Source organism: Rattus norvegicus, chromosome 1 (assembly GCF_036323735.1).
Source record: "Rattus norvegicus strain BN/NHsdMcwi chromosome 1, GRCr8, whole genome shotgun sequence".
Classification (NCBI taxonomy): Eukaryota; Metazoa; Chordata; class Mammalia; order Rodentia; family Muridae; genus Rattus; species Rattus norvegicus.
Window position 1 is genome coordinate 131,008,121 of NC_086019.1, and position 24,646 is coordinate 131,032,766.

The following is a 24,646-nucleotide window of genomic DNA, read 5'->3' on the forward strand; positions in this document are numbered from 1 at the left end:
CTCAGGAGATTTTGGAAAGACTGGCCCTCCCACCTGAAAAGCTTTATTTAAGGTGATATCTTTGCAGAAGTGAATTCTGGCCCCGGGCACCATACCATCTATTTGCTTCTGCTGTCCTCGTTTCCAGGTTGGACTTGTCCTCGTTCCCAGGTTAGACCCTGCAGGGTCCTCCCTCAACTCCTCCCACCACTGCCCTTTCTCCCTGTTCTGAGCAACCTTCATTTCCATATGTTTTCACTATTCTTTGCTGGCCACCTGGGATCCTACATTTTTCAAATCTATCTTATATCCTGAACGCGAGCGTTAGGGTCTTTTCTGGATCTGCCAAGTAGCTGTTAGCTTTGAAAGGGAGGAAGTGTTTCGGGACTGCGTCTGTGCCAGCTGCGAGCCGAGGGCGTGTCTGCCTCACATGCTTTTGAGTGTTTTCTCCCTCTGCGTGTGGATTCTTTTGACAGGCAGGCTTGCGACATTTGCTTTCCTGTTTGCGGCTGGTGCCTTTGAACACTACTATCATTCACAGTCCAGCTTGATTACTCTCTTTTTCTGTCACAAAACATCCGAGTCGGTCAGAATCCAAAGCGGCCAGTTGCTGGGCCCTGCCTTGTACTTTGTGGCTTGGGCTTGTCTCCTCTTCTGACATAAGGGGGTAGTTTCTTCCTATTTTCCCCTTTGTTCTATAAATGGGGATGGGGGGTGTAAATAAGGAAACGGCTCTTCATTCCAAGGAGCTTCCAGTCCCAGCTCTGTGTGACATAAGCTGGCAGGAGGGAACGGGCCCTTTGCACTGTCCTTGTGTGGATTATATGTGAAAGGCACTTTAGTTATATCTTTTTCTGTTTCTTTGCTTGGTCCTGAATTTTTATGATTGGTTGGGAAAAATACCAAATTACTTGATACCTAATACTTTCATGGTATGACCGAGCACAGGTTGAATGCAAGGGATGAGGTTCAGTACTCCTGTGAAATCTAAGAGCAAATTAATAACACTTGATTTACAGTAGTATACAAGGAATATGATATTTTAGGCTGGGCACAGGAACACCCTCCCCTCCCCCCAATTTCTGATGAGTGATTTGGTACCATTATTCTCCTGGGCTTTGAGTCATTGAGCGGAGGCTGGTCAAACGTGAAGTGGAGAGATGAGAGTTGGGGAAGTAGAGAGGGGAGCTGAAGAAGTGTTGGGGGAACTGTTAAAGCGCAGGCATTGGCACAGAGCACCTCTGTGGAGGTGATGTTTGAAGAGAGACTGGGGTGGTGCGTGAAGAGGACCCCTGTGAAGGCAGCAGGCCATGAGCAGGCAGGAGCCGAGCCTGTTGGAGGCTAGAGAACAAGTGGGCTAAGCCAGGATGTGCTAGAAGATGAGATAGAAGTAGATGGGCCTGAACTCTTACAGAACCCTGCTCCCTCCGTCTGTGGTCAAGCATGGACTGGGTGGAGGTGTGCGCTGGAGGAAGGTGTTGCTGTCACTCAGGCTAAAGATGACAGTGGTGAGGTTGGAGTTGCAGAGATGAAGTGACAAAGACAAGGTGTCTCAGTTACGGTTTCCATTTCTGTGAGACACCATGACCGCATCTCTTATAGAAGACAGCATTTAATTTGGGGCGGCTGACAGGTTCAGAGGTTCATTCCGTTATCATAAAGGGCCCCCGCATAGCAGTATCCAGGCAGGAGGAGCTGAGATTTCTCCATCTTGATTTGAAAGCCACTAGAAGATTGACTATCTCAGGCAGCTAGGAAGAAGTTCTCAAAGCCCATGCCTACAGTGACACACTTCCTCCAACAAGGCCACACCTACTCCAACAAGGCCACACCTACTCCAACAAGGCCACACCTACTCCAACAAGGCCACACCTACTCCAACAAGGCCACACCTACTCCAACAAGGCCACACCTACTCCAACAAGGCCACACCTACTCCAACAAGGCCACACCTACCCCAACAAGGCCACACCTACCCCAACAAGGCCACACCTACTCCAACAAGGCCACACCTATTCCAACAAGGCCACACCTACTCCAACAAGGCCACACCTACTCCAACAAGGCCACACCTACTAAAAGTGCCACTCCCTGGGCCAAGGATCTGCAAACTCCACAGCAGGGTACTATTCATCATGCTCCATATGTATGTCCTCTGGTGTCTGCCATATATCAAGCAGTGCCTCTGGAGACCGAACTTGAGAACTAAATAGAAAATATTTGTCTATCCTCTGGAGCTGCTGTCATAATGGCAATGACCGGAGTGGAGAGAAGATGAGAAGAAAGGCTAGAGCTGCGCTCCCAGAAGGTGGGGCTACCCCAATGGGAAGCAAATGGGCTTGGAGGTAAGCAGTGAGCATCACAAAGAGAAAGAAGGCGGTCATCATGAGAAAAGCCCCTGAGAACCCATTAGGCTTAGAAGGGCATTCCAGAGGTGGGTGTTACTAGATGGCGTGTGTGCCCAGTGGAGGACAAGATGAATTGGGAAGGCTTCAACAAGATGTGGGAGCTGGGGAGCGGGTCAGTGTTGGGGAAGAATGTACTATTAGAACGCTCTGTGAGAGGGGGACAGAGTCTGGGTCAGGACCATGCATTCCAGGGTCCGGCTGAATATGGGTGGCACAGGAAGCCACTCTGGGGGTGAGATGACAGAAGGCTGAAGACAGGGGTCACCAGTTAGTAGCCAGGCATGAGGGGAGGAATGGTCCTCGGTGGGATCATGACATCTAGGAAACATGGAGGAGGCAGCAGGGCCGCATGCTCTGCAAGGCTCTGTCAAGAGCTGTTCGTTGTCACAAGGTCCACAAAGGACGCACGGTAATGGGGACAGCCAGGGATGAAGATGCCATGTTGGAGCTATAGACAGCCCTGTGCTGATGTCACTGTAAAGTGCTTGGAGCCTGGTAGCTATGACTGCACAGACGCTCTGAATCCACCAGCTCACCTGTAAAGCACTGGTTGTGTGCTCTTAGGTAAGGTGTGTTCGGGAGCACCAGAGCCTTCCAGCATGTCGGGCGTGCTGAGGGTGCCCTTCTCCCATTTCTTCTGTCTTAGGGGGCCTGGTTCCTCTTCAGAAAAAACGAGGGAACTAGACTGTACTGGCTGATTTTGTGTGTCAACTTGACACAAGCTGGAGTTATCACAGTTGAGGAAAGGCCTCCATGAGACCCAGCTGTAAGGCATTTTCTCAATTAGTGATCAAGGGCGGAGGACCCATTGTGGGTGGTGCCATCCCTGGGCTGTTAGTCCTGGGTTCTATAAGAGACCAAGCTGAGCAAGCCAGTAAGTAACATCCCTCCATGGCCTCTGCATCAGCTCCTGCTTCCTGACCTGCTTGGGTTCCTGTCTTGACTTCCTTTGGTGATGAACCAGCAATGTGGAAGTGTAAGCTGAATAAACCCTTTCCTCCCCAATGTGCTTCTTGGTCATGATATTTGTGCAGGAATAGAGAACCTGATGAAGACCTAGACCAAAGGGATTCATATTCTTTGCTCTCAAATTCTGTCCATTTTCCTTTTTTCTATCTCACCATCCGATCTCTGCCCAGTTCCTTCAGGGGCTGTGATGGCTGGTGAGTGTCAACTTCCTTTCCTCCACTGCACTTCAGACTGCTCTGGGTTAACCCTCCACAAGGCCTCCCTTGGGCTTCTCTCCCCTCTTGATCCTGAGGTAGCGTTTATCCCCTCCTGTGATCCTTCTTGATAGGATTCTACCATCCTCCTTTCCTTTGATCCCTTTGTGTCCCCATGACCTCCTGCTATTCCACCAGTCTCTGGCTTCCATAATATCACAGGTTGCCTAAAACTCCATCCTTGATGCTACCTCTCCTTTGTCCTGTTTGAAGGTTTTTTTTTTTTTTTTTTTTTTTTGCCATGAGTTTCTTTGTATGTCCCATGGAATCAAATTAATGAATTACGTAGGTCGGAAAACGGAATGGTGTCTGAGAAGCTTTAGTAGTGCTCGGGATTATTAGATATCAAGAAAGCATCATGACCAAGGCCGTCTTTCCATACATATTTCAAACTTTAAAATAAAGATTTAGCGTCTAGAAAGATGGCCCAGTGGTGAAAAACAGCCTCCATGCTTGGGTGATTCTCAACCCGCTGTAACTCCAGCTTCAAAGGCTCTAACACCCTCTTCTGGCCTCTGGGCACTGCACTCGTGTACATAGATACACACATAGGCACCAGAGTCAAAAATGAAGAGGAAAAGTGAAACAGAAAGTTCTAGTATCAAGGCCACTTTACCAAAACCAACAAAATAAATAAGCAAACGTGCTGCAGCCTGCAAATGCCTTGGGCTAGTTCCTCTATTTCCGGGCTGTGTCCTAAGAGAGTGCACTTAGATATCTGGGATAGAAATGGCCAACTATCCTAACAGTAGGGAATCAGAACAGAAAGGGACTTGTATGTATTGATAATTTAAAACTACTTTCCCTTTTTTAAATTAAAAAAAAAATGAGTGTGCCTGTGTGTGCACTTGCGTACGTGGAGTCTCTCGCTGAGGTTGTTTCTCTCTCTCAGTGGGTTCCAGGGTCTGATCGAACTGAGGATGGCTCACCAGGTACCCTTTCCTGCTGAGCCATCCCACAGGCACCTGGTTTTCCTTTTTTAAAAATGATCCTTAAAAAGGACATTGGGTTGGCTAAATCTTCCTGTGAAGTGAAAATATCTTTTTACAAATTTTACGTTCTTGCCCTGTTTTATTTTACCATTTGCAGAGAAAGGACAGTTGGCACAGGTGACGTTTTGTCTATTATTGTTGACATCACCGATGATTTTTACTGCTTCTGCTGTTACCTAACTTCCATAGGAAACATCTTACTCCATTAACCCAGCACATTGCGTTGTATTTTGCAGACACGTGCCTCTTAACATTCAAAGAGTCTTTTCTTCAGCTATTTCTTTTGTGTGCGTTTTCGAGTCTCCTGGTTACAGGGCCAATTGGTCTGTATCTAATGGTGTCCACTCTCCAGGTCATAGTGACTCTTCTGGAGTAGACTTTGTTACTTGATGTCCTTTTCTCGGGACACAGTAAGTTGTAGCTGTTGTGACCTTGGCAGCAATGGTTTAGTTTGGGTTGTAGCATGGACTTTTGCACACAACCCTTTGTGACCTTGGACTGAAAGCTTCAGTTTGGATGGTTAATGTAGCATTTCTCCCACAGGTCAGTGAGCATGTCCTACCGCATCTGAGCCAGCGTAGACAGCTGAGTGACAGTAACCAGGTAGCCGTGCGGGCGTGCACTATGCAGCCCATACCTCCTTAGTCCGCAGTGAAGAAAACGGAGTCGTCTTCTTTTATAATAATACAAGTTTTATGGAAAGTCATTGTAAGGATGGTCTCTGTTTAACGGTATGTCCCACTTTGCCCCCTTGTCTCCCTTCAGTTTGTGGGCCCGGCATTGACATCCGCAACGACTATCAGCAGCTGAAGCGCCTGGAAAACTGCACGGTGATCGAGGGCTTCCTCCACATCCTGCTCATCTCCAAGGCCGAGGACTACCGAAGCTACCGCTTCCCCAAGCTCACGGTCATCACCGAGTACTTGCTGCTGTTTCGAGTGGCCGGCCTCGAGAGCCTGGGAGACCTCTTCCCGAACCTCACAGTCATCCGTGGCTGGAAACTCTTCTACAATTACGCACTGGTCATCTTCGAGATGACCAATCTCAAGGATATTGGGCTTTATAATCTGAGGAACATTACTCGGGGGGCCATCAGGATTGAGAAAAACGCTGACCTCTGTTACCTCTCCACCATAGACTGGTCTCTCATCTTGGATGCGGTGTCCAATAACTACATTGTGGGGAACAAGCCCCCAAAGGAATGTGGGGACCTGTGTCCAGGGACCTTGGAGGAGAAGCCCATGTGTGAGAAGACCACCATCAACAATGAGTACAACTACCGCTGCTGGACCACAAATCGCTGCCAGAAAAGTAAGACTGGGTGGGTGGGGAACAGACGGACTTCCACTTTCTGCTTCTTGCTCACTTCTTCCTCCTCCCCCTCCTCCTTTCCTTCCTCTTCCCCCTTCCTCCCTTTCCTCCTCCTCCCCCTCCTCCCCTTCATATTTGATGGGGCTAGGTGAGGTTCTCTCACACCTCCACACTGCCTAGTGTTTAGCTTTCCTGTGTATCGGGAGCTCTGAGAGTACAGGCCTGGGGCCTGGATGGAGGCTGCTATGGCTGCTGTCAAGTCTGGTTAGAAATAATTCACTGTGTCTGGGGGCTACAAGTTTACTAACCTTCAACTGCTCTGATGAGAAAGGGGACTTGGTGTGCTTCGTAAGTCCCAGACTCTAGACAAACAGGCTCTTCTTGCAGGTCAGTTCCTGTATCCTTTGTGTAAAGGGATTTATAGTATCATCACCACCACCACCACCACCACCACCACCTCCTCCACCACCACCTCCACCACCTCCACCACCACCACCATCACTACCACCACCTTCACCACCACCACCACCACCACCACCACCACCTCCACCACCACCACCACCTTCACCACCACCACCACCACCACCACCACCACCACCTCCTCCTCCTCCTCCACCACCACTACCACCACCACCACCACCACCTCCACCACCACCACCACCACCACCACCACCACCACCACCACCACCTCCACCACCACCACCACCTCCACCACCACCACCTCCTCCACCACCACCATCACCACCACTTTGTAGAACAAGATTCCTTCTCACAAGCAAAGGTGAATAAAGGAAAAGTGTAAGACCCATGTCCTGTGAGGGTGGCCTTGGCTCTCAGGACCCTGATGCTGCAGGAAATCAGGTTTAGTAGGGTACACATGATACATCAGATGCCCATGAGCCAGTGTCCAGGAGTCCTAGGTTCAGTCTCTACTCTCTAGCAAGGTGTGTTTCTGAACCCTTGGGCTTTCATTCCTTTCGTATCCACCTGTAGCGGAGGTCTTACGCAGTCACTTAGTGAAGAGAACTTGGGAACCATTCAGCGGTCCCAGGATCTCGTGGCGGTGTTTGAAGCTTGTTTGTTCATATGTAATATGTGTATGTTCTTTGTAGAATACCTAAACCCTAACCTGGATGTGACAGAGGACGTGAGAATCAACTTGGTTTTTCTTTCTCTTTTTTTCTTTTTTTTAGCTAGAATGTAGCTGCGGCTCAAGGCCTTGGCTGTATTGAGTTCAATAATTCAACAATATGTAGACATAGTTGCCAGCAAGGTTCCCCTCGCCGGTCTCCCTCAGCATGTTAGCTATGTTATGGCTCGCTTAGTTAGTTATGAAGAGCGCTCCTACAAATCCTTCACACACCCCCCAGAGTGATAAACTTGTCTAAACTTTGAAGTGTGTATAATCGATGAATGAAGACCAGCCCTCACAGGTAGCTCTTACTTCAACATACTTGTAGTTGGGGCCAGAGTGGGAGGTCCCACACCTTGATGCTTTCCGCAGTTGACTTGAGTTTGTTTGTGGATGTAAGTAGGGGGTGAGGTGTATGCATTTGTGTATGTGTATGAGAGGTATCAGTTGGGCCAGTATCCCAATGGCCTAGTACTTTGAACAGCTGAGTGAAAGATACTTTCCTGATTGATTAAAACAATGCCTTATGCTTATCTTAATTAATGGTTTGATTAAAAACACTCATCTTTCTGGTTGGTTTTGAGACAGGGTCTCAATTTGCAGTTGGGGCTAGACTGGAACCTGCTATGTAGTTGAGGCTACCCTTTGAGTTCATGACAGGTCTCCTGCCTCAGCTTCCCAAGTCCTGGGATTATAGGAATGAGTTCTTGCCCATTGTAATCAAAATTTTGTTTTTAATTTGTTTTTAAGTTATTTGTTTACTTAATATGTTTGAGTGTGTTACCTGTATGTATGACTGTTCACCACATAATGCGTGTAGTGTCCCTGGAGAGACCAGAGTCACGGTCAATCTGTGAGTCACAGGGATGCTGGGAATTGAACCGGGTCCTCAGGAAGGAAGAGCAGCCAGGAGTACTCTTAAGAGCTGAGTCATCTCTCCAGCCCCCGACAGTTTGTTTTTTTAAAAGTAGCCTTGGCATTTGAGAAAAACAATTATGGAAAAGCATCATCAGATTTGGATAACAGAAATGAGAGTCCGGGATGACCTGACTGGCCAGCTCGCCTGAGCTGTGGTTGAACTCGTACTTACAGCAGCCACACCACACTTCAACGGTGGCCAAACTAAGTATAGACCAGCATGTGTTTCGGAAGCTTATAAGCTCTGCTCACGAGGGAAGCGCTGTTCGCAGCATCATTAGATAACACCTGCTCAGCGATTCCACAGATGCTCTGGTCTCACTGCGGCTTTTTCTGCAGGTTCTGAAGAAGTCAGGGGCAGGGAGATAAGGCCTGTATTCTGGGTCAGAGCCCCCAGGGTCAGTGGCCAGAAATCACCAAATTTAAATGTGTAGGCTTTCGTCTCTTCATCTTCAAAATGGCACGGATCCTGCCTTCCTCATAGAGCCGATGGAAGGTTAAATCAGAACAAAGGAAGGCAGCCGGCTTAGACGCACGGCCTGATGCCAGAGCGCCTGTTGGCTAGAACTGGTCTTCCCAAGGCCACGCTCTGCAGCCTTTTCCTTGGCCGGCTCTACCAGTCCTGATGACGTGTTCTGTGGTTTCACAATGGAGTACTTCAAATCGCTGACTCCATTCAAGAATATTGTCGTCTTACCTTGTCCTGGAAACTCAGTCATGGTCACAGCTTCCTGTAGGCTTTCTAATTCAGCTAGAATTCTTTCCCTCTGCGTAGACTCCATTCTAGTCTATGCTGTCGTGTGTAGTAGCCACTAGCCACGCGCGCCTGAGTGGAACACTTGACCCGTGTGGCCTGCCTCAAGTAAGCCCTGCTTTCAGTGAAAAGTTTCCGGGCTGTAATATGGGAAGAATCCTTGAAATGTGGCATACATGATTTAAAAAAAAAAAATGGAGTCCACGCTCTGATGAATATACTTGAAAAAGTAAAACGTGCTGTTGAAATCAGTTCGTCTGCTTTGCTTTTCTCTGGACGGGGGCCACCAGAACGTTTGCGATACAGAGGAGCTGGCATTCTCTTCCCTTTGGAGAGTGCAGCCTTAGCAGCCTCCTGTGAGGCTAAGTTCTTCCCTGCATCGTCTCTGGACAACTGGCTTGATCCTCCTTCAAGGAGCCAGGGCAAGGGCATTGAGTCCTCACAGAACGCCCACCTTGAGTTCGCATACGCCATTTGAAATGAATATTTGAAGAATTCCCCTTTAAGCTGTTTACTGCTGGCTGGCGTTGGAAGAGGGGGACCATTGGCATCCGGAGAGAAATACCGAGTACAGTTGTTGCTGTAAAGGAGATCACTTGATCGATCAGCAGTACCAAGAGACTCATCTCTCTGGATGGATCTTCACTCTTCCCGGGTCTCGTCTGCTGGGCGGTGGTGTGGAGGCAGCTCCCTAACGAGGAGCCACTCCACTAGTTACTGACTGACTGACTGTCTGTCTCTCTCTCTGTGTGTGTGTGTGTGTGTGTGTGTGTGTGTGTGATATTTATGCAGGACTGTGTTGTTCCTAATTAGTGAGGGGTCCCGAAGGAATTGTGTTTGGCATTTTTGCTTTAATGGGTAAATAACTATCAGTGCCTTCATGTTTGGTGGTCGGTCCTTCCTTCCTGTCTTGTTTGAAATGGCTTCTGCCTCTCCACCTTTGCCCGTGGCGGCTGCTTTGTTGGTCTTTTCTCCATCTAGGCTTTAGTTGTCTCTGGCCTTAGTCCATCTGGGCTGCTGCAGCAGAATGTCACAAGCCGGAGGGCTTATGAACAATGGATTTGATTCTCGTAGTTCTGAAGGCCAGAGGCCCAAGAAAAGGGGCTGGCAGGTCCTCCGTTTGAAGAGGTTTCTGGGTTCACAGCCCCCCCTCCCCAACTGCCATCTTTCACGTGGTGGAAAGGGGTAAAACAACTTCCTGGTATCTCTTTCACAAGGGTGCTTTATTCCCTCTTGGGGGCTCCGTCCTCATGAGGTAACGGCAGAGCCTTACCTCTTAGCACCATGTACCCAGATCCTAGATTTCAGTATGTGTTTTAGAAGACATCATCATTCAGACCAGATGCTCCACCTTCACTGTATTTACTGGGCCCTTTCAGATACCATCTCAAGTCCAGACTTCTTTTTTGGGCTTCTTTTCCCCTTTGTGTGGCCCTGGCTGTCCTATAACTTGATTTGTAGACCAGTCTGGCCCTGAACTCAGAGATTCTCCTCCTGCCTCTGCCTCCTGAGTGCTGGGATTAAGGGCGTGCACCACCACCGCCTGGCTTCTTTTTGAGCTTTTAACTACAAGTGAAGATGACCCTCATGAAATGTCCCCTTGCTTCTATGGTTTCTCTATATACCTCTCCTCCCCGTAGGAGGTCAACACACTTGTTTCCCTAGCTAATGATCATGCCAGAGACACCAGAGCTAGGGCCTTCTCTGCATAGCTTCCTTTTCTCATAGGCCATCTGAGCCCTTAACCGTCCCAAGTACTGCTTTACTCTGCTGTTCTCCAGGTTACATCGTGTACATGGTGACACAGCGCTTCTCCAGCCTGCTGATCTGTGTCCTCCAGCTGCACTTGTCACCCGTGAATGTCCCGTGCCTCGAGTAGCTCTGCTGTCCACCTGCATTTCTAGAGTAGGCCCTTAACCAAGGAGTAGACTCCTTGGTAGTCTTCCCCCACCCCCAACCCCTGCCTCCATTTTACTGTGTCACTCCGCCTCCCTCCTACAGGCATCATCCTTGACCTCCTTTCCCAGTCATCTTTGTGTTGACTTAGTCTGCGGCCCTCCACCTCAGACCTGAGGCTGAGGTGAACTCTAGCCTTAACTTTTTCACAAGACTCCAGGGCTTTGGAGCTTCCTGTGGTCCTGTCTCCTAGCACCTGGAAGGGTATGTTTTCTTTTCTTTTTTCTTTTATTTTTCCTTTCCTTTCCTTTCCTTTCCTTTCCTTTCCTTCCCCTCCCTCCCCCCTCCCCCTCCCCCTCTCCTTCCCTCCCTCCCTCTTTCTTTCTTTCTTTCTTTCTTTCTTTCTTTCTTTCTTTCTTTCTTTCTTTCATAGTGTTCTGTGAATTCTGGCTGTACCTATCTTTGCATGGCTGTTACTCCAGGGGTGAGCACGGCACCTACTTTGTGAAGGTCCGCTTTCCCCCAAGCAAAGAACAGTATGCAGTGGTGGTCCTCAGCAAGCCCAAAGATGGTGAGATCACAAAATGTGGTTCTGATGTTTCCTTTGTCCCCTCTCAGCATCACGACTGCTGAGGAGCATGTCCATCCAAACCATCTCTGGTTCCAAACTGGCAGAGAGGAGCTCTGCTCTTCTCTTGCCGTCGTCAGAATGATCCAAGGGCCGAGATGCAGAAGTCTAAAAGGCTGACCCTTGCCCCGGAAGCCGTTCCCTAGGATGTACAGCTACTCGCTGAAGGCCAGCTGGCCCCGTATTGGAAGGACCAGAGGTGAACCCTCCTGAGTGCCTGTGGTTTTCTGGCTTCTCAGTGAATTTACTTAAAGTGATGCTTTGACACAGAGGCTTTTCTGGTATTTGATTTCATGTGCAGACACCTCCTCCAAAAAACCAAAACAACATCAAATAAAAAATAACAAAAGTAAAGCCCCGAGACCTTACTGCTAAACTTGGCCTCTGAGTGCCTCTTAGCTCGCCAGAGTCAACAGCTTGTGATTGGCTCACAGCACCCCATCGAGCCTTTGCCAGAAAATCCACCACCGAGGCATTAGCCTGGCAGCACTGGAAGCCAGCTTAGCTGGCAGGACCCCGTTAAAAAGACGCTGGCTGAGGTAGTGGTCATGCAAGGTATTGCATTTCCCTCTGCCCTGAAAGTGAGAGGCCCTGGTCATGTCCTATTGGAACCTTCAGGATGGTCCTTGGCTCCCTTTATTGACAGGAAAACATTACCATCTCAGGGTGGGTTCAGGGACTCAAAAGGAGGGCAGGTGGTATATTATAAAACAGATAATTCTAGGTTTTGTTGTTTTATCCTTCCCTGATGCCATTCTTAAGTCTTGTTTATCAAACACTGGTTGTCAGGACAGCACAGTCGAGGGAGAATGGCTTCCCTGTTCTTGTTTTTTTTTTTTTTTTTTTTTTTTTGCATTTCTTTCTAGGCTGGTAGAACATGTCCCCTGGGGAGAAAGTGGAAGGGCTTGTTCAAGCATTTGTAAATCCCCTGGAGTTTTTGTGCTGTGAGAGTCCAGCCATGTGCTTGGCAGGATTTTAACTTTTAATCTTCAGCTACCTGGGAAGACCCAGAGTATGTCTGGAAATGCTGCGGGGGTCTTCCACAAAGCTGCTGCAGACTGCTAAAATAGACCATGATGTAGACCACGAGACAGGCCCATGGGCCTTGGTGGGTAGGCAGACCTGGAGCTGAACAAGTGGGCTCTGGCTCCTTACAATTGTGTTGAGCTTGTCTCCATCCCCTGGGAACGCCTCTGTTCTGGTCAGCTGCTCCCACTGTGGGGGTGATCTTTATTTAGAAGGGGTCACATGCCCTGGGCCTCAGTGCTATATGCCTTTTATAGCCGGGTGTGGAGATTGCATTCTATCCTGATTGCAAACTTCTGGTACTGAGGTGTTAAACCCGTTTGTGTCCACGTGTCTCTGGGACACCACCTAGCAAACTTTAATTCTTAGAGCAATGATGTATCTAGTTCCAGAGAGGCTTTGCTTTGGGCTGGTTGACCTTAGCTGCGGTGCCATTCTTCTGGACCCACTTTAGAAGTTAATTTTTTTCATTAGGGATATCATCTTAGGGTCTGAAAAGTTTTCAGCTCCCTTCATCGTGGTTTTGTTTTGTTTTGAACTTGAGGTTTCTGGAGGAATACTACGCGTCCCCTCATACCTCCTGGCTAAGCCTACTTGTAGAGTGCTCTGGCTCCTTCCTGTTTCCCGACAGCCCCCTTTCGTTGGTTGCATTCCTGTTTCTATCTTGCTCTTCCCAGGTGTATGCCAGTGTGACATTCTCAACCAGAGTGGGGTAGCGTGGAGCATACGGGCCTGTGGCTAATCTCATCCTGGACTGCGTTGCTCAACTCCAGTGTGTCATGGTTCAAAGGTCAAGTTCGCCTAGTCGAGGGCGGGGCCTCCTTCCAGCACATGGTGTGAATCAGGGATCCAGGTTTAAATAAGAGGGTCTCTCTGAGCTTGGTCCTATGGTAGAATGCTCTACATGGAGCAGCGTGACAGGGCTTGTCAGCCACCCATGAAACGGGGAGATCAGGTAGTACCCGGAAAGCACCCACCAGCCTGCCCAGCATCTAATGAGTTCTTGGTCAATGGCCGCGGCCGCTGCTATTTTAAAAACAGCTGCATTTGGAGACCATCTAAAAATTTGAGCATTAAGCGGGACTGTGTGTCTACTGCCATATCTTAAGTGGTCTTTCTCTGTTGCCTTTTCTGAGCTGCAAACACTCAATTATCATAAATAGCAGGGCACAGTGTACGAGTGGTTCTTGCTAATTTAATCTGAATTGTTTGAATTTTCATGTCTGTCCAGATCAGCCGTACCTTTAAAGGACACTCCGTGATGTCCACGCGTCTGCATCCGGATGCCACTTGGAGACCTTATAGGTGTCTGTAGATTCCGTCTGTTAACAAACCCCATGAGTTTATTCTGCTTGCAAACTTGGTATTTGGGAGAATTTAAGAAAGACCAACAGATTTTTGTTTGACATTGACATTAAATAACTCTCCTTTGCCCCCCCCCCCATGCCCCTCCCTTTCTGAGAACATTAAAGCGGTTAGAGGGCAGGGTATAGTTTTTAGTAAAGAAAACAAGGAGGAGCTTTTTTTTATTGGTGACACCTGCAGATCTCACATAGTGAAGGTAGCAGCCATCTGCTCCAGGCTGGAGCCTCTGCCCATTTGTGCTCCTCCGTGGGTAATAATAGCTGTGTGTATACACGTCAGCATGCGAGCGCACATGTGTTTGCAATTTGCACGTTTGTGTTTGAGTGTTCGTTTGTGCGTGTGTGTTTATGTGTGCGTGCATATGCAGTCAGACCACCGTCTTTCCACCCCGGCCTCCTCTCCTGCTTTGTTTTGTTTTGTTTTTCTCCTCCTCTTGCTCATTGCAGGAAACAAACACTGGCTCTCTGTGTCCTCTCTCAGATCTTCCTTCCGTTCCAGGGGATCAGGTGGGCGGGAAAATGTTGTGCAGGAATGCCAGGCCCTCTTCCGGAAGCTGGGCTTCTGTTTCTTCTCATTATTGAACAGAAGTTGCTTGTTGTTCCTCTGCCTTGGACACAAACAAGCACTGGTTCCTTGGTCCTTTCTTTCTGTCATTTATTTTTCTCCGTGGGGCCATGTGGAATGGCAGCAGAGACAGTGTTTAGTGACTTGGTTGCTTGATACTCAGCCTTGGTTAGAGATGCTGTCAGCCTCAAGTAGCTACCTCAAGTTGATCTCTGGAAATCCTAATGAAGGCACTGTCCGAAGTAGCCAGTGTTGCACAGTAATTTTTCCTATACATTCCATGGCCTCCAGCAGATGAATAAAGCCATGTGTGTATTCAGCCTTCCATAGGGCATGATAAAATTGAGCTTAAAAGTTGGATATGAGTAGAAATTTAGTTATAGCAGTATACTGTAATACAGTGGCCAACGCCACTACTTGAGTACTGCACTTAGAAACCATTGTTAAATAAGACACTGTTTACTTGAGTATGAGGCTGCCAGGAAGGAGGCCCCTGCCTTGAGTTGATGCATCTCCCGTTGGTAGCAGGTCTGGGGAGCCAGGTTGCCCATTTTGGGTTTTCTTATAATGCTGTTTTCTCAGCAACTGTGGCCCCAGGGTTTCACTTGGTAGTAAAAGGGTAAGAGAGCAAACAATCAGCATAACAAAGAATGTAGCCCCCCCCCCCCCAACAAACACTTCCAGGGCAGTTCTAGCATTTGAACTGGGTCTCCCGCTGCCCCTACAGTGGTGGCCAGTCAGGTCCCTGTGACAAGGAAACCCTAGCTCTGCTCCTGGGGCAGTAACTCAGAGGATGTTTCCTCTGATTCCTTTTTGACCCGTGAGTGGCCTCCTTATACTTCGCTGAGTAAATGTTATCAGATTCTTTCACAGATAGGATGTAGAGAAATCTTTTTTGTCCCATTATTCTGTGGGTTTGAGATAATTGGATTATTCTGTGAGGTGTCTGTGTTCCCCTCAGAAGCTTCAGGATAACAAATCAGGGAAGCTACAGAGCAGGAGCAGCAAGAAAGTGTCAAGTGCTCCTTCCCTCACAGAGGGGAGTGCAGAGCAGAAGCCCCCAGCCGTACACTTCTTCACAGTTTCACAGCCTGTCCAGGTGGCCCTGTGGGGCCTCCTTCTCAGTCAGTGCCTCATTTCCTTCCTCTTCTCCCAACCAATACCTCTAACTGTCCAATACTTCCTAACTGTCCGTTTTATGAGCACAGCAGGGCTCCAGCCTCGATGGTCATACGGGGTTTATGAATGGAATTCTGAGAATGTATACTTTTCTCTGAAGAATGTTTCTGTAGCTCAACAAACACTTCTTGTTTGCTGAGGGGGAAAAAAATCTTTCCAAAGAGTCACTGGATGCCAGAGATGGTGACTAGGGGCGGGCTGGAGTTCCCGGTCAAGCTGGTCACAGGGACAGTTGACAAAAAGTCAGAGCCCTAACCTTGCCAGAGGAGCCTGTCTTGCAGGGTTAATGTCGCTGTAGGTTTGTTGCTGCCTTACAGTGGCTATGGCATTTGGTGCCCACTGCCCATAATGATGCAGGATTTACTGGTACTTAAGTGTTAGCCCGAGGGCCTCTGAGCCTCACTGTTTGCCAGGCATAGTAGGTTTTAGGCCTTTCACTCGGAAGCTTCTGAACTTCTGTGGATAAACCACAACCTGATCTCACTGGGTGCTGTTGTTACCCTAATTCTTGGAAGGCCTCAGAGTATAGCAGTGGTTCTCAACCTATGAGTCTCGACCCCTTTGGGGCGGTGAGTTGAATGACCTTTTCACAGGGGTCACCTCAGACCATCGGAAAATACAGATACTTGCAATTCATAACGGTAAAATAGCTCCGGTTATGGAGTAGCAACAAAACTAATTTTATGGTTGGGGAGTCACCACAGCATGAGGAACTGTATTAAAGGGTCGCAGCAGTAGAAAGATTGAGAACCACTAGGCTCTAGGGAAAGGGATGTGGGAGGTGAGTTATGGTGGTTGTAAAGAAATGGTAGCCGGGGTCATATCCGGACCCCACTTCAGCTTACCAGTTAAAGGTGAGCGGCTTGCGAGTGGCTTATTATGGGTGGCTCAGATTCTGTTAGCAAGCTTGGGGTATACAGTTTTCAAGGTAGCACTCCATTTGCGAGCTCTTCAACTCCTAGTATCACAGTCCTGTTTGGGCTAATGTATTCAAATACATACAAACCTGACCTTCCTCTGTGCCTTCCCAATTTAAGCCAAACTCATGGCCTAAATGGGATGATCAGGTGAAAAGAGGAAGGCATCATACAGCCTCATGATCAGGGAGCTTTGCATGAAAATAGTATGTGCGGAGTCATGTCACATTTTCCAGCTTTTGACATGCGTGATCGGCCCAAAGGCAGTCACTTTCCCTCCCTCCCTTTCTTAACCTTTAACACAGCGAGTCCTGCATTTCCTTCTGACTCTGAGATTTAATGTCGGGGAGGGTGGTAGGTAGAGTGGATGCACTAGCTCTAGGTTTTGATAAATGCTGCTAAGATTGATGATAGGTGGTCTACCCAGCCTCTTTGGATTACACCTTCCTATAAAGAGCTGGCTCCCAGGTTGGCTTTAGAAGTAGACTCTGAACTCCTATAGGTGGCTGAAGCTCCCAAGCTCTCAAGAGTTTTCTAGGAGCTTGATGCAAGCTAGAAGGCTAGCAAAATACCTCCACAGTGGAGCAGAAATAAGGAGAGTTGGTCAGAGGAGTTGAGAGCAGGAAATCCAGGGAGGATTTACGTTAAGTCTTGCAGTTTTGAAGTGACATTTTCTTGGTCCGGCTTTTGCTGTCATGAAAAGTGAGTTATTTATGAGCGCCGAGAAACACCAATAAAACTTGATTATGTGGAATGAATTTAAATTCAGCGAAGTCATTCTTTTAGACTCGTGTCAGCTGTCCCTCATCTCGCATCTTGATAACCTGGGAAGAGTCCACCAGTGATGATTGACATTTTCCAGAGGGCTGTTTCTGAGGGCCGTCCGAGTTGGCCATGCTGTGGGAATGGTGTAGCAAAGGAAAAGTCTTCCTGGTTGGTTTGCAAGTTGAACGCATTCTGTTAACGTGTCTTTCCTCATAGACATCTGGGTTTGCCGTGCAAGTTTGAGCCAGAGCAAGCATTGACTGCTGAGGTAGTTTATAAGATCTCCCCTTATCTGTTGCCCAGTCTTTGAATGCTTACATCCACAGAGTTTCCCAGATCTCCCTTACCAAGGGCTCTTGGAGGTTGTGCTGGAATAGATTGGGTGAGGGTGTGGTGTCTGAAGGTTGTTCCTGTCCTTTGTCAGTAGGTTAAAAAGACCTTGTTCACTCATCCCATACCTCACTCTCCAAACAGTTAATAAACAACTTGGCGGTTCAGAGTGATGCCCTGCTTATAATATACTTTGCCTTCTTCCGTCTCACAGCCGGTGGCTGGCCTCTGGAGGAGGTATTATGTGGTCCTGACCATGTATAGCATTTTAGTAGTTTGTTCTTAAATGAATACAGGAGGCTCAGCAGGAGAGGCTGAGGAGAGAAGAGATAGGACCAGGTGAGGCACATAGAATGTACTCCAGGCAGTGTGAACGTGAGAACTGTCTTTCAGACACCCAGTGTCTTAGCAACTTTTCTATTACCACAAAGAGACACTGAGGCCAAGGCAGCTTACAGACCAAGGAGTTTATTGGCGTGTACAGTTTCAGAGGGTGAATCCATGACCGTCGTGGGAGGAGCCTTTGCTTGGTAGCAGGCAGGTAGGCATGGCGCTGGAGCAGTAACTGAAAGCTTCTGTCTGATCTAAAAGCAAAAGGAAGAGAGAAAGAGACCTATTGGGAATGGTGTGAGCTTTTGAAATCTCAAGAAGTCCCCCCCCACACACACACACCCAGCAACACACTTCCTTCAACAAGGCCATGACTCCTAGTCCTTCCCAAACAGCTCCATCAATTGGGGACTGATCATTCAAGATAAGAGGCCTATGGGGCCATTCTCATTCAAACCATCAGAACCTGACAGTAATCTTGTCTTACTTTCCTGCTGGTTCTGGTAGATATGGAAACTTTAAGGGGGGATTTAGAAAATGTTTTCGAATGGCCAAAATTTGTCCACGATTAGCTGGGATAAATAAGCCAACTAAATAGTAGAGTTTACAAGTGAACGTGTGTCTCAGGACCTTGGAGGCTCATGCTCCAGTGCACCCTTCAATGCACCCTTGCAGCTCTGTCATTGGTGAAACTGAGGAGAAGAGGTTGATACTCCTGTGGACGAGGAGAAGATTGAAGAGGCTTGAATCATGAGGAATTTTTTTCCTTTTGCTTAATTGGCTGAAGTTTCCATTCTTTCCCCTTTGGCTAATTGAAATGTCCTTGTTTAGTGTAAGTTCCATGCTAAGCTGGATAAGAGGACACAAGGTTACAATTTTGTTGGGTGATAACATGAAAACCCATGATGTGGGGTTGGGGATTTAGCTCAGTGGTAGAGCGCTTGCCTAGCAAGTGCAAGGTCCTGGGTTTGGTCCTCAGCTCCGGGAAAGCAAAACAAAACAAACAAAAAAAAAAAAAAAAAAAAAAAAACCCAAAAACCAAACCGAACCAAAACAAAACAGAAACCCATGATGCTTTGTAAGTATTAGGACCTCAGTTTGACTCCCAAAGCTCTTGTAAGAAAGCCGAGTGTGGTATTTCGTGATTAGAGCCCCAGTTCTGAGGAGCAGAAAGGGGGTATTTGGGGGTCGTTTGGCTTTCCAGACAGCCTAGCCTATGTGGTATGTGGTGAATCACAGGCCAGTGAGAGGCCCTTTCTCAGAAAACATGGTGGGAGCACCTGACAGCTAGAGCTGTTGTCTGTCTTCCACAGGGCACACATAGCTCCCTCCCTCCCTCCCTCCCTCCCTCCCTCCCTCCCTCCCTCTCTTCATAGTATAAAAGGATGCCAACTTACACTGTGTGGCAGGGTAATCCCAGCTTTGGCTGAGAGAGAACTGGAGATAATAAGTGCTAAGAACTCGGAGGAGGGCAAGTTTGGTTGGTATTTAGAGTTTTGTTTGGACCAGATATTTGCCTCCGGTGAAACTGAGGTCCTCCCTTAAGAATGCTCGCACCGGCTCGCTCCTGTTTACACGACTGTATACACGGCTCTCAACTGGTGAGTGGGTTGTACTTCAAATTTTAAGATGTTTGGAACGTGAAGTATCCTACATGAAAGCAGAGGTTTAGCTGGGGGTTTGGATCCCAGGTTCCCGCCATCTGCTTGGGCACCCGAGCCTGTTTATCTCAGACATCATTTGTATCTGACTGATGTCCGCAGCTTTACTTCTGTGAGGATAAGGCAAAGCGTGCCCTACAATAGCCCCTTCTGGGAACCTGACTGTTCCCCAGATGTTGAGGACTGTAGGCACGGGGCATCAGAGGTGCAGAAGTTATAGAAGCTGGAAACCAGTTCTCCTGACTCTGCTCATCCAGGGGACAGAATCAGGGACATCTCCACTAGCACTTAAGTTCCGTGAAGATGTGTCTGAAGAAGTGTGGACTTCCGGTCCATGGGTTGGTTAGTGTGTAGTCTACATGAAAGGCTGCTGAGAAAGTTGGGTGATACAAAATTAGTATATGTCCAGCAGCATTTGAGTCTGAAACCCAAGAGTCTGGATACAAGAAATGCCAGGGTCTGGATACAAATGTTGTACAACTTTTTTTTTTCTGGAGAATTGCTTTCTGGAGTTGTCTGTTTTTAAAAAAACAAAACAAAAAAACAACTGAGGTATTCCAGATCACCCCGCCCCCTGGTTTTGTCTCCTCTGCTTTCTAATCAAAGAAAAACTCTCAGTTGTGATCATTGGCCTGGAGAAATATTAAATCGGTGTTAAGTATGCAGGCATGAATGGGCAAAGGAGGGATTTGTGGATGGGAATCTGCTGAAACAAGCAAGTAATATAAAAGGGCAGAGATATTAAATTGGTTGTATCTTTCGGCTCCTGGTTACTTAAGGCAGAGATAAAGTCGTGAGAAAGGTTGTCGTTTAAACAATGCAAAGATGAGGGAGTTCGAAGCTGCTGGGGTTTCCTGCCTTTTAACAGAGTGACTTGGATGACAGGAAGAGTGGGGCAGGTCCTTTTAGAATAGAGCCTGACCCAGGCTGCTCTGCGCTGATAGAGGAAGCTGGCATCCTTGGGCTGGAGTTTATTGGCTAACGGCTCAGTAAACTCCCGTCAGAAGCCTTCGCTTAACGTTGTGGGGGGAACCTGAAGTGTCTACATTATGAAACCGTTTAGCTTTTTAAAAAGCATGCACACAAACTATTTGTTTATTAAGTGGGGCAGTAGGTGAGAACTCCGTGTGGTCCTCCTGCCTCGTGGTGTGCCCTGAAGGCCAAGCTCTCTTGGGATTTCCATTATGATAGTATGCGAGAAAAAATTTAATTAGCAAGTTGAAAAACACCCGAGAACAGTTTGGGCCAATGCATAGTTAACTACTGTGCTGTTGATAATATTTTCAGAGGATAGAAAGAATGAAGCAGATTTATCCTTTTTAGGTGTGTGTGTGTGTGTGTGTGTGTGTGTGCGCGTGTGTGTGAGATCTTTCGGGGGGGGGGTGTATCTTTCAAGATGATAGGAATAACTGTTTGAATTACCAGGCTGGCACAAACTACAGGTAAGTTGTAACATTTGTCTGTGCGGATTATTCCACAGTGTTACCTATAAATCCCAAATCTGTAAATTTACGAGGGCGATTGACTGATGGCGTGTGTACATGAGTTTGGCACTAACACTCACCTAGGCAACTTTTCCTCATTTATGTGTTGGAAAGTGTTTGTGTAGACCACAGAATGGGTCCACAGAGCGAAGACTGACCGCATAGTTGAGAGGCCCTTTCTGATTCAGGGTGGGCTGATGGAGGAGAGTACAGCTGGATTTGGATTGTGCCATTATGGCACCAGTTTGGGTGAGTGATTGCTCGTCTGGGGTTTATTTAGTTCAGGAATCCTTTCTCCACTGGCCTTAGCAAGTGCTCTCTTGTTTGTGCTTATGTGGCCTGAGGTAAGCGCTGTGGCCTTTCTCTAACCTGGAACTCCCTTCCCTGATGAGTGGAGACTCCGTATCTCTCTTCCTTAGGTCTACACGTATGTGCAGGAGAGCTGTGTCTGCCAGCTCCTGCTGAGATAAAGTAGGAGATGATGCTCCCTTCTGTGGGGTCCACGCCCTGAGGTAAAGTGAAGACATTTTGTAGGTAGGGAGAGGACAACAGGAGATACACACTGGCCTTCCTCCTACCATTCACATCAGGGTCCTTCAAACCTGTTCTGTATCTGCAAATTTGGTAATTCAAGGACATATTGCCGTTGAAACAGTAGAAAAGGCAGCTCCTGGAGTTGAGTTCAGTTACAGTGTCTGTGCCACACTACTTTCTGGGAAATAGTTTCACGTGTCCCCTTAATTTCCAGAAGAGTCATAGTGAGCCAGAGTGGGTGTTAGCTTGGGTAGAGCCACTTCCAAGCTACCAGAGAACCTGTACTCTCCCAGCCACTGCCTTCAGTTTGCCTGCCTCAGCTGCCCTTAAGCTACTGCCTTAGGTATCCGCCTGTCAAACACCCTGGTCTGAAGTGGAGATGGGCCAATGGAGTGAGCCTTACTGACACACCGACCTGATGACTGAGACAATACACAAGGTCTTCTCAGATCAGGGTCTTTGTCCTCCTTCCGAAGATCTTTACGTAATTCAGTGTTTCCTGAAAAGAAGAGGAGAGATTCACTTCTCAATCCCAAGCATTTAACGGGAGGATACTTGGGGGCTAATTTGTGATGAAAGATTTTTTCAGAACCTTTTCAGAGATTCTTCCTACGTTTTTGAGGTTTTGCAGGCCAGTCTCCGAGGTTTCTGCAACCTGGGCAATGAACTACATCTCCAAGAACTTCCTGGGTCTTGTTCCTGTTGACCTAACCCACATGTGTGGACGGCAGGGTGTGGATCCCAGGGTGTGGAAACCGCTGTATGAGTCTGCATGGCTGGATGACCCCAGTCTGCCTTTGGGTGACTGTGTTGATAAGTCACTCAGATAGGACTGTTTAATGACTGGAGTGGCATCTTTTAAGCAATGGCCAGGTCCTACACAGCTAAGAGTTTTTCCTGATCTCTGTGTTGCCTGCCATAGTTTGCTTTTGCTATACCAAAGCAGTAACAACTTCATGAGGAAAGGGTTTGTTTTGATTACATGTCCCAAATGCAGTACATCGTTAAGGGAAGCCGAGGCAGGGACTCAGACGGTACAGGCTTCCCTACGGTGGGAATCGAGGCTGACACCGTATAGAGATGGTGCTTACTGGCTTATTCAACTGCTTTCTTACATCACCCAGGACCACCTGCCCCGGGTGATACCACCCCAGCGATCTGGGCTGTTCTGTATTAATCATTAATCAAGAAGATGCTCCACAAGCCAGAATGATGGTGGCAGTTCCTCAACAGAGATTCCCCTTTCTCAGTTACGTCTGGGTTTATGTCCAGTTGACAGAAAACCAACCAGCACACTGCCAGTTCCCTCTGCGGCCAGGAAACTGAAGCACAGAGTCCTGGCATAAGTTATGCCAGGTACCTTGCAGCTAGCTAAGCCCTGCCCTGTTGTGGGAATGACTTAATGGCCTCTCTCACTTGGCAGAAGACCGAGGGCCTGTCAGATGAGTTTTCAAGGATGCTTATGTATTTTATGTATTTATATATCGTGTGTGTGTGTGTGTGTGTGTGTGTGTGTGTGTATGTGTGTGGTGTGTGTGTATATATCTCCGTAGTGATTAATAAATACGGTCAGACTCTGTTGGATGGTATCCTCCTACATGCCCCTCCCCTTTACCTGTTGATCTGCCTTCTCTTCCTTCTCTCCATGTCTCTACCCTTCCTCACCTAATGTCCCTCTCGATGCCTCTTTCCTTGCCACTTGTCACTCTCTCCCTTGTCACCTTCTCATATGAATGACCTAAGCATTGTTCTATTACGGGAGCCTAATTGCAACACAGCTTGTTTGAGTTGTAAGACCTTGCTTTTGTCTGACCCCTTAAGCCTCTCTTCCCTAAGCAGGACTGATTTCTTTTTTACATTGATGAATTATTTTTATACGGGAGGCAAAACTTTGGTGGTGATCATTGATCAAGCACCTTTGTTTGGCTGACTTTTTTTTTTTTTAAACTGGGGAACCTGTGTTTTCAAACTATTCTTTAATCTTATGAAATGGATGTTCTGGCGCTGATGATTGGCAGGTTGTGGCAAAGGAAGAAAGGGATGTGGTTTAGAGTAAACTTTTTATCCTTTTCTGAGAAAAACACGTAATCGTCACACAGAGACGTAAAATACATAAAGCCTCAGGAAATACTTTATCAAACCAGATCCTGGACGGCAGGTTTCTAGCCTGAACTGGGCTCCCAAAAAGTCACTGAGGCTGGTGGAACGAGCTGATGCTTACGTTCTTGTCTTTTCACTGTGAAAGCTGAACTCCATCCTGCCTACTCAGAACCACCAGCATTTGCTGGGTGTCTTTTTCAAGAGTTTCAGAGGCATACGTATAACTTGGCTTTCTGACTCCTCGAGAAAGTAAGGCCTGAGCACGGAGCCAGATGCCATTGCAGTGCACTGTTGGGTGTCCCCTGAGCACAGATGGGTACTGCTCCTAACCACTGTGTCCCTGCTCCCCACACACAAGGACTGAAGAGCAGAGTGCAGGTTTCTTCGTGACTAGGGCCTGGGCAGTGAGGGCCCTCCCTGCCTATCCTGTGTCTGCCTGTCGTCCGGGTGGGTCTAGCATTGACTGGGATTCCTGTGGACTTAGTCACCGTTGCTACAGTGGTTGGAGGACAGGGAAACCGCTGGGTGCTCTGTCACCCCAAAAGAATGCAGGCTGGGCTGGGGCTGCCTGGCCTAGAAAGTTCTCTAGGCCCTATGTATGGCAGATCCAACATAGCTGACTCAAATCTACCTCTTTTTTTTTTCTTTCCTTTTTTCTTTCCCCTATCAAAGGGGAAAAAAAAAAAGAGGCAGGAGATTGGAGCAGAGGTGACCACTTTAGTCACTGAGGAGGACTTTAAAAACTCACTTTAAACTGTATTTCTGTTCTTCACCTTTCCAGACCTGTAAACACAGTTACTCCAGGTAGGTATTTTACCAAGAACTGATGTTTGAGGAGAAATCCTGCCTGTTGTGACTGTCTTCAGTGGATCCTTTTGTTTGTCTGTAGGAGGCTGGCTGGCAGGGTGAGGTGGGAGTGTCAGGTCACTTAAGTTCTTCTTATGCCGCAGACCCACATGCAAGGGAACCTTAGAACAGGCCTGGGGGGCTGGCCGCCTTCCCGCTGCTTCCAATGAGCAGGTCTGGCTTGGTGCTCTGTTGCTCTCAGTTGCCACTCGTGGTGCTTGCTGAAGGAGCGGTGATTGACGGTGGACTTCCAGGGACTGAGCCCAGGCAGGACTATACGGACGGGGATGCTTCACCACAGCTC

The 24,646-nt window shown here is 47.9% G+C and overlaps 1 protein-coding gene across 5 annotated transcripts in view; it reads left to right on the forward strand.

Annotated features, from left to right (window-relative positions):
* The window catches only part of Igf1r (insulin-like growth factor 1 receptor), a 288,878-nt gene that overhangs the window by 48,334 nt on the left and 215,898 nt on the right, over positions 1–24,646 (forward strand). For all 5 annotated transcript variants that reach the window (XM_039102225.2, XM_039102217.2, XM_008759500.3 and 2 more), the window contains exon 2: positions 5,368–5,913. In XM_039102225.2, the coding sequence (XP_038958153.1) occupies positions 5,368–5,913 (546 nt within the window). The remainder of the gene's footprint in view (positions 1–5,367; positions 5,914–24,646) is intronic.